This window comes from Drosophila gunungcola, assembly GCF_025200985.1.
Source record: "Drosophila gunungcola strain Sukarami chromosome 2R unlocalized genomic scaffold, Dgunungcola_SK_2 000020F, whole genome shotgun sequence".
Taxonomy (NCBI): Eukaryota; Metazoa; Arthropoda; class Insecta; order Diptera; family Drosophilidae; genus Drosophila; species Drosophila gunungcola.
The window spans coordinates 766,289-774,598 of NW_026453174.1; the positions used below are offsets into that span (position 1 = coordinate 766,289).

At 42.8% G+C, this 8,310-nt stretch overlaps 3 protein-coding genes across 3 annotated transcripts; all 3 read right to left on the bottom strand.

Moving 5' to 3' along the window:
* Positions 1 to 87: 87 nt before the first annotated feature.
* Positions 88 to 2,893, bottom strand: LOC128256500 (cysteine--tRNA ligase, cytoplasmic). The gene is made up of 6 exons (XM_052986905.1): positions 2,595 to 2,893; positions 2,046 to 2,535; positions 1,290 to 1,976; positions 1,087 to 1,231; positions 415 to 1,013; positions 88 to 352 (listed from the first exon to the last, which is right to left on the bottom strand). The coding sequence occupies exons 1-6, from the start codon at positions 2,771 to 2,773 to the stop codon at positions 227 to 229; spliced, it is 2,226 nt and encodes a 741-aa protein (XP_052842865.1). The 5' UTR covers positions 2,774 to 2,893; the 3' UTR covers positions 88 to 226.
* Positions 2,894 to 3,145: 252 nt separating this feature from the next.
* LOC128256520 (DNA-binding protein SMUBP-2) lies at positions 3,146 to 4,173 on the bottom strand. The gene is made up of 3 exons (XM_052986933.1): positions 4,016 to 4,173; positions 3,675 to 3,956; positions 3,146 to 3,622 (listed from the first exon to the last, which is right to left on the bottom strand). Exons 1-3 carry the CDS (start codon positions 4,020 to 4,022, stop codon positions 3,426 to 3,428), a joined length of 486 nt encoding a protein of 161 aa, XP_052842893.1. The 5' UTR covers positions 4,023 to 4,173; the 3' UTR covers positions 3,146 to 3,425.
* A 270-nt stretch (positions 4,174 to 4,443) lies between these two features.
* Positions 4,444 to 8,268, bottom strand: LOC128256505 (aspartate aminotransferase, cytoplasmic). Its single transcript, XM_052986914.1, has 4 exons — positions 8,056 to 8,268; positions 6,212 to 6,319; positions 5,770 to 5,843; positions 4,444 to 5,708 (listed from the first exon to the last, which is right to left on the bottom strand). Exons 1-4 carry the CDS (start codon positions 8,162 to 8,164, stop codon positions 4,749 to 4,751), a joined length of 1,251 nt encoding a protein of 416 aa, XP_052842874.1. The 5' UTR covers positions 8,165 to 8,268; the 3' UTR covers positions 4,444 to 4,748.
* Between the last annotated feature and the right edge of the window lie 42 nt (positions 8,269 to 8,310).

Genomic DNA, 8,310 nt, shown 5'->3' on the forward strand with positions numbered 1-8,310 from the left:
TATTAAGTAGACTTAATTTTTGATTTCAAATCGAAAATAATTTATAAACACTGGAACTAGCCTGTAAATAAATATTAGAAGTTGAGCTTACCGTAGAAAAAGTGTTTTATTATCTGGACTGATTTAAGTGGGAACTGAAATCTCTTGCATTAATTAAATTGTACATTTTAAGGTCCGCGAAAATGCTATGCTAATAGCATCAACATGGTGGCTCTGATCTTAGGTTTTAGGCTTCTTTGATGGATGCCAAATACTCTTTGTAACGTTGTTCCTGTTGCTGCTGGAGTTTCTGCAGCTTCTTGATCTGACCCTTGCTAACCTCCTTGCCCTCTTTGTCGAGTGTGGGCAGGCCCTAGAAATGGGATTAACAATGTTAGTAAATGTGTATAATGTCTATGGAAATAGATGCCCTACATTATTATCGAATGCTGAGTACTTTTCCGTTTCACCGAGGAACATTTCCTTGGGATTCACACGTCGCTGAGCTTCCTTGGCCGCCGCAGCCTCAGCAGCTGCCTGCTTCTTGCGCTCCTTCTCGGCAGCCTTCTCCGCCTCAGCAGCCAGCTTGGCTTCCCGCTCTCGCAAAAGTGAGTCGCGGTCAACCAACTTCACAGCATACTTTCCGTCATCCTTGTCCTCCAATCGCACACCCAAATTGGGCAAAACATTGTCGCGCAGATCATCGCAGAGCTTAAGGATGTCAAAGGCCTTCAGGGTCTTGGCTTGCTCGCGTACCACGTTACGGAATTCAGCCAGGGATTGAACATAGGGCAGCACGGTGGTCTCCAGATCAGCGCCAGCTGCTTGCGATCGTGAGGCACCAGTGACGGGGAACCCAATGCCACCACGAGGTCCGGAGATAGCCCCGAAAACGTGCAGAAGATCCGTGATGTAGGTTGCCACGTTACGCAGCAGCAGGCTGTTCAATCTAGTCTTATTGTCCCGAATGTAGACATTGGAGGCGGACACTAGCTCCCTGATGGCGTCAAGGGCGCTACGAGTGTCAATGTTGTCTGCAAGCGTAAACAATAATATAAATGTTAAAATTTGCATACTCTAAGCAATATCATTTCTTTTAATACACACCACAGAGAGCAGCATGCACCTGGACTTGGGAACTGCCGAACTTCTTCTGCAAAGCTGCCTCTACTTCCGTCCAGGCATCGAATTGCTTTCGCGGCTCTTCGGAGAGCACGTGGCGGGTCAGGTCCTTGACATTCAGAAAGAACTCCTGCAAACCAAAAAGTTACATGAAATCCTTGCTAAAAGTTAAAGAAAATCCTTCTTACATTGAGGAACTTCTCGTACTGCGTGGCCATTTCCATGGTGTTCTCCGAGTAGTCAAGTGTGTCCTTCCACGAGTGCAGCAGGAACGCCAGTCGCAGCTGGGTGGCCGAGTGCTTCTTGAGGGCTTCTTGGATGGTCACGAAGTTCTTCAGCGACTTGGACATCTTGCAGCCGGCGATGGTAAGGTGACCCGTGTGCAGGAAGTACTTCACCCACTCGGCCTCGTTGAAAGCCGCCTCCGATTGAGCCAACTCGTTGTCGTGATGGGGGAACTTCAAGTCCACTCCGCCAGTGTGTATATCAAAGGTTGGGCCAAAGATGTCTGAGGCCATGGCCGAGCACTCGATGTGCCAGCCAGGACGCCCCTTGCCCCAAGGACTATCCCACCAGGGTTCCCCGGCCTTGCTTGCTTTCCACAAGGCAAAGTCGTTGGCCGAACGCTTCTCGGAGAGCCTATCCTCGGCCACGGACAAATCGCCCTCGCCCTCTTGCAGGGATTTGGTATCGCCATAAGCCTCAGGCACCAACTTGGCATAGTGGTGCTTCTCCCGCTTGTCAAAGCCATTTACATCGAAGTAAACGGAGTTGTTGGCCGCATAGGCCAATCCGTTGTCAATGATCTTCTGGATGAAGGTGACGATCTGCGGCACGTACTCCGAAACGCGGGTTAAAACATCTGGAGGTAGAATCTGTAATATGTGAAATTGCCAAATGATTCATTGCTAAGTTGGTGAGCTTCTCATCGGAAGATGACTCACATTCAGTGATTTCATGTCATTGTGGAACTGGTCTTCCCAGTAGCGTGGCAGAGCCTCGAACACAGCATTGTCATTGATTTGGGCCCCTTTTTGGGAGTCCAACCAGTCGGAGATGGGGTCCTTGGCTTCGGCAAGGTAATGCTGACGCTTCTCGGAGATCTCCTGCTCCCCGCCCTTGGAAACCGCCTGGGTGAGGGCCTCCACGGCATCGTTCATGCGCTGCAGGGTCTTGTCCAGCATCACTTTCTTGTCGGGATCCGTGTTCCTGGCGCAGGTGTCCTGGAACCGCAGCAGCACCTCCTTTTGCTGGCCCAGCAGCTGATCCAGAGGCAACTTCGCCGCCTCACTGGCGTATTGCTCGAAGAGATGGTTCTGCCGCGCCCGCCGTATGATCTTATCATCGATATCCGTGATGTTCATCACATAGTGGATGTTGTAGCCAAAATAGTTGGCCAAAATGCGCCGCAGAATGTCGAAGGAAATGTAAGATCTGTGGAGTGGGAAGATAAGATATACTCATGATTATGTGGCGGGCTAAGAGGAACCAACCTGGCGTGCCCCATGTGGGAGGCATCGTAGACGGTGGGTCCGCAGCTGTACCACGTTACATTGTTCCCGTCCAGCGGCACAAACTCTTCCTTCTGGCGGGTGAGGCTGTTGAACAGCTTTAGTTTCGGCCGGTCCGCCGCCTTGGGAGCTTGCCACGCCGGTTGCCCACGTTTCGACATTATCTCGTTGTGTATCTGCGTACGTATAAACCAGGCAATTCAATTTACTCTGCACTTGCAATGCGGCAAATTTCATCAGCTCTGAAATGAGCAACAGCTGTCTGCGGACACGTGGCAACACCGCTTGGAGTTGCCACACTGGTTCGGCATTAAATAGCTTTCAAACGGTTTATTGTAGTTTAAAAAGGAATGGAGTAATTTATGGACAAACTTTTTTTTTGACTGCAATAAAAATAACATTTATGTCACTATATTTCACAACTTTCTTTCTTAAACTTAAATATTTTATTGTGCCTGTAACAGACCATCCTTTAAAAGCAATTTATTTCTGATATTACTAAATAAGGCAAAGGGAATTATGTACAGGGAAGTTTAATATTTATTAATAAGGTAAAGGGTCTTGAGCAAACCTTTTCCCTTAATAAGTATTGGAAATATTATTTTTAAATTTCATAGAAGTGTATGATATATTCGAAACTCATATTTTGCTTGTACAAAATGTTGTGGTCTTATTACAAAATACATTTCCAACGACAAAATGGAAATCCACATGAATTTCGAATTTGTTTATGCATCCAAAAACGAACAAACAACTAGCGTTAACCACTTAGATTTTCTTCATCACCTTGTTTTAAAAAACTAAAACTAGCAACTATTTTCCTTTGTTTTTCTTTGATCCTCCGCCAGTAGCCTTTTGTGTGCGTCCCAATTGCATGTCCTTGAGCTTGGCATCCAATCGCTTTTTCGCATTCTTGACATCCTCCTCCTGGCGCACGGTTTTTAAGGGTTTGGGATGCAGGAACTTCTTGCGCTCATCTCGCTTAATTTCCTCACCACAACCGTGGACCTCTAAAAAAGACTATGTCTAAGTTAAGAAGTAATAATTAAAAAGGTTATAGACCTGGCAGTCCGTGCTTGAAGCAGAATCTCTTTTTGCATTGCTGACAATCCTGGCCCATCAGGCTCGTCTTGGTCTTGCAGCGGGGAAAGTCGCAAAGGTTATCCACCTCTTTAACAGCTGTGAGCACATCGTCCAGCTTGAGATCCACCACCTGGCTGGGAATCCTCTCCAGCAGCTCCAATGTGTTGTTTGTACCATAATCTACTCGTTTTCCAGGTTTGGCGGGTGGAAACAGAGGAGCTTCGTCTGCTTTTGACGATGTGGAGGGTTTGTTTGGATCGTCTAGGATAAATTATCACTTATAAATCAAATAACAACGTTTTTAACGTGTTTTTACTTACCTGCCATTGGTTAATCTCTTTTAGTTGAGTATTTATTAATTTTTGTCTATAAATTTACATTTGTGTCTTGGCGATGGAAGTTTAGCAAACTAAACAGCGGACTTGTAATCGATAAAACGATTATTTTTAAAGAGTTATCGCACTAAGCGGATTTTTTAAAAACCCTTAACCCTTAGGAGCCCAAAAAAAGTATATAAAATTGTATTAATTTTATAAAGTTGATCTATAAACAAATGTATAGTTCTTTTACAAAAATATTTAAAAACCTGAAAATGTTTTCCATTTCATAAAAAATTATTAAATTAGGTTATTGCTTTTAGTTTTAAACAAGTTTAATAAACAAATTTGCTCTTTTACAAAAATATTCAATAACTTGAAAATGCTATCCATTGTTGTTCATCAAAACAAAAGAAAAACACTCCCCCACATTTGAAATACTTCAGTAATGTTATTGTCGTTGTAACAAAGTACTACACACAAGTCAATAAAGATTTAGTTACTAAGCTAAACATTGTTTAACCAATCTCTGACGGCCATTCAACTGTGCACAATTTGTGTAAGCTATCCAATCCATACTATTTAGACCAAATCAAGTGTATAATATATATCCATGTAAAAGCCGTGTATAAACGTTTAGTAATTGCAATTGCTGTTGGTTTGATTTAAATGCTAATGGTGAAGAGCTTGGTAAATCTCAAGCCCACTCTTTAAATAGCTTATCGATAGGTGCCCATTACAATTTGTTGTCACAGGGACAGGATGCAGTGGCTCCTGCTCCGGTAACTGCGGCATGGATGGCCTTGGCCACGTACTCAATGTTGCCCGTGTTCAGGCCACACATGTTGATCCTTCCAGTCCTTAGCAGGTAGATGTGGAAGTCATTGATCAGGACGCGCACCTGGCTCTCGTTCAGTCCGGTGTACGAGAACATGCCGATCTGGTTAACTATGTGGTCCCAGTTGCCGGGCGTTCCCAAGGCCACAAGCTTGTCCCGCAGAGCCTTGCGCATCTCACGAATGCGGCTCGACATGGTCTGAATGGACTGCATCCACTCCTTGCGCAGCTCCGGCGTATTCAGCACCTTGGAAACAATGCGGGCACCGTAGGCCGGTGGATTCGAGTACTGGCCACGAATGAGCAGAGTCATTTGCGAGTGAACCGCCGCCTTGGTGGCTCCATGCTTCTGCACCACCGTAAGATTGCCAGCACGTTCGCAGTAGAGGCCAAAGTTCTTGGCAAACGACTGGCAGGTGAAGAGCTCAAAGCCACGCTGCACAAAGTATCGCACAGCCCAGGCATCCCGGTCCGGATCCCCGCTGGCGAATCCCTGGTACGCCGAGTCGAACAGCGGGAAGAGCTTCTTCTTCTCCAGCAAGTTGGCCAGCTCGGTCCACTGCTCCTGCGTGGGATCAATGCCGGTGGGATTGTGGGCACAGGCATGCAGGATAATCACAGCACCGGGCGGAGCCTCGTCCAGATCGGCCAGCATGTTCTTGAAGTCCAGCTGGCGCTTGTTTTGGTCCCAGTAGCGGTACGACTTCAGGGTGGTAAAACCCGCATCCGAGAAAATCTTGTGGTGGTTCTCCCATGTCGGATTCGAGTAGTACACCACGTTGCGTTTCAGCTGTGTGTGCAGGAAATCGGCGGCAACACGAAGGGCTCCCGTGCCCGATATGGTTTGCACTCCAAAGGCCTAAAAAAAAGAAGATATGTTTATTTAAAATCATTCATCAGTTGGATGAGGGTAAACCTACGCGATTCTCCTTGATGGCAGGGGAATCAGCACCCAGCACCAATTCCGTGGCCGCAGTTGTGAACGTATCGAGACCTGGAAAAGTCAATTCGGGCTTATAAAAGATATGTTGTGTTGGTAAAAAATATCCAAATTCGGAAAATATGTTTAAAAATATGTTAATATTGTAAAATGGAGTTTAAAATATGACTTTTAATACTTTTGGCCTTTTAAGTGGTTTAAGATTTAATTAAATTAGTTAAAATATATTTTTGTGACTGTTGAAATCAAAAAAATCTTTTCGCTTAAAAATATATTTATGCTTTTGAAAAAGATAAGGTAATTTTTGAAAATATGTTATTTAACACTTTTAGAATTTTAAGTGGCTTAAAACTTTTAGTTAGAATTCAATTGCAGTAATAAAGTTGTTTTGTTAAACTTGATTGAATCCTAAATTTACTCACCAGTCACTGGCAAATACTCGTGGTTTTGAGCCTCATCGCTGGCAATGGAGATTTCAGTTTTTCGGACCACAGGCAAAACCCACGGCACTCCAGCATCCGTCCTGTAAGCTGAATATAAACGAAATCATTGAACTCATGAGTAACCTGTTTAATTCGGAGTCCATTTATGGCTCAAGTGTTTAGGGGAACACAGCGTTCAAAGTGCTGAAATCCGTACAATATTCAGTTCTTATCTAAGTGGACTTAACAGGCCTAATCAATCCGTAATGCTGTACGCAATCTGATATTGTTTTCCTGCGTTGTTTCTAGGCCAATTCAATTATTTATTGACTGCCGTCGGGTTATTCGAAACCAATTGAATGAATTGGCCTACCAAATATTTATACTTTTGTAGCATTGTAAAAAAAGCGAAAACATTAGAAACAGTGTATATAAACAAGCCATTGACTGGTATAATAAAATGAAGTACCAGCAAAATTTGAGTAAGGGGAAGTAAAATATCGTTTATTATGAACATCAGTAAAAGTTCAACTCAAATAAAACCTGTTTTATTTCACTCGAGTTATTGAATATGTTGTCAGATTTTTATATGGTAGGTCCAGCTCATACCAAAGAAGCATTGATTAGTCTATTTTTCATTATTGCTCCAATCAATTCAAGCAATTCCTCTTAGCATAAATCAAGTTTACACAAGCAAAGGTTAATGACTCGCAGATTGCTCGCAAAACAAAAACATAATAATCAACATGTTCGCTGGTGGGAATTGTTATTCAAATTATGCAATAACAGCCATAAATATAGAAAAGGTGAAATGGCGACCGCCCAAATCAGCAACATTGCTTTTGGTAGCTCGCAATCCACCAGCAACATTCCTGTTGTCATGGTCGTGCCTTCAGATTGCCACTGGACACTATGTTTGTAGTACCAGCCAAGAGTCTCACACACAAGTGGCTTATCATCCGCCGTACACATGGTATAATAACTAAATACTCTGCTAGTTGACGTCAAATATGAATTAGATTAAGAAAGTCGCCCAAGAAATGCCCTATGATGGCAAAAGTGATGTCCTGATAATCAGGTGAAGTGATACAAATTAAGAAATTGTTTACAACTATCCATTAAACTATTTTGTTGTTGGTAGATTATTTTATAATGTTATAAGTTATATCTTATCAATTTCATAGGATAGTCTATCATTTTTTGATATGAAAATTAGGTGACTCACTACAAATTAAGAAATTTTTTACATTTATCCAATAAACTATTTTGTTGCAGGTTGAAATACGAAAACGTAGTTTATCAGTTTAATTTAGCTGGCTAACTCTAAGATAATGAGAAATATTACATATAATGTTTGTATGAAACAACCAAAAAAATTTAAAAAAATATACATACATATATGTAACTCTAAACTCCAACTAAAACTACTCATACAATACTTGTCATATGTTTTTGTAACGGTTTATCCAAAATTTGATATTTTTGTAAGGTAGTGTATTAAATGTTTACATTGTGTGGGGGACACAATTTCTTATAAGCTTTCTAATTGGAACGCATACACGCGACATGCAAAAAATCTGGGCAAAAAGGACGGAAAAATCTAAACAATTCATATGCCACTATGACTTCCAAATGACCTCCAGCAGAGTGGGGTGGGGGCTGGGTGGCAACGGAAAGTGGAAAGTGGGGTGTTCCGGGAACAAAAGAGGAGAACTGCAAGGGCAAACCAACTAGCAAATGATAGCAAATTGTGCCGCATACAGATACACCCAGTAAAGTGAAACACACATCGCTGCACACACGTATTGTGTTTCTCCCGGGTGGAAATTGAATTTATCACTTACCGCCCACCGACAAATTGACCTTGTTGGGATTGCTGTCGTCCTTGAAAGCCTGCGTCAAGGCGAAAACCTCAATTGCAGGTCCTTTTTGCACATCGGCGTAGATAGACATTGCGAAAAAGTTGACAAACAAGTCCAAACGGAGCGGCAATAACAAATAAATTAATTTGGAATAGAGTCGGCACCAAAAAGCCAAAATAACAGTGTGGCTGCAATTTGCCAAAGTAATTTGGCCCAAAAAAGCTCTCTCGATTTCAT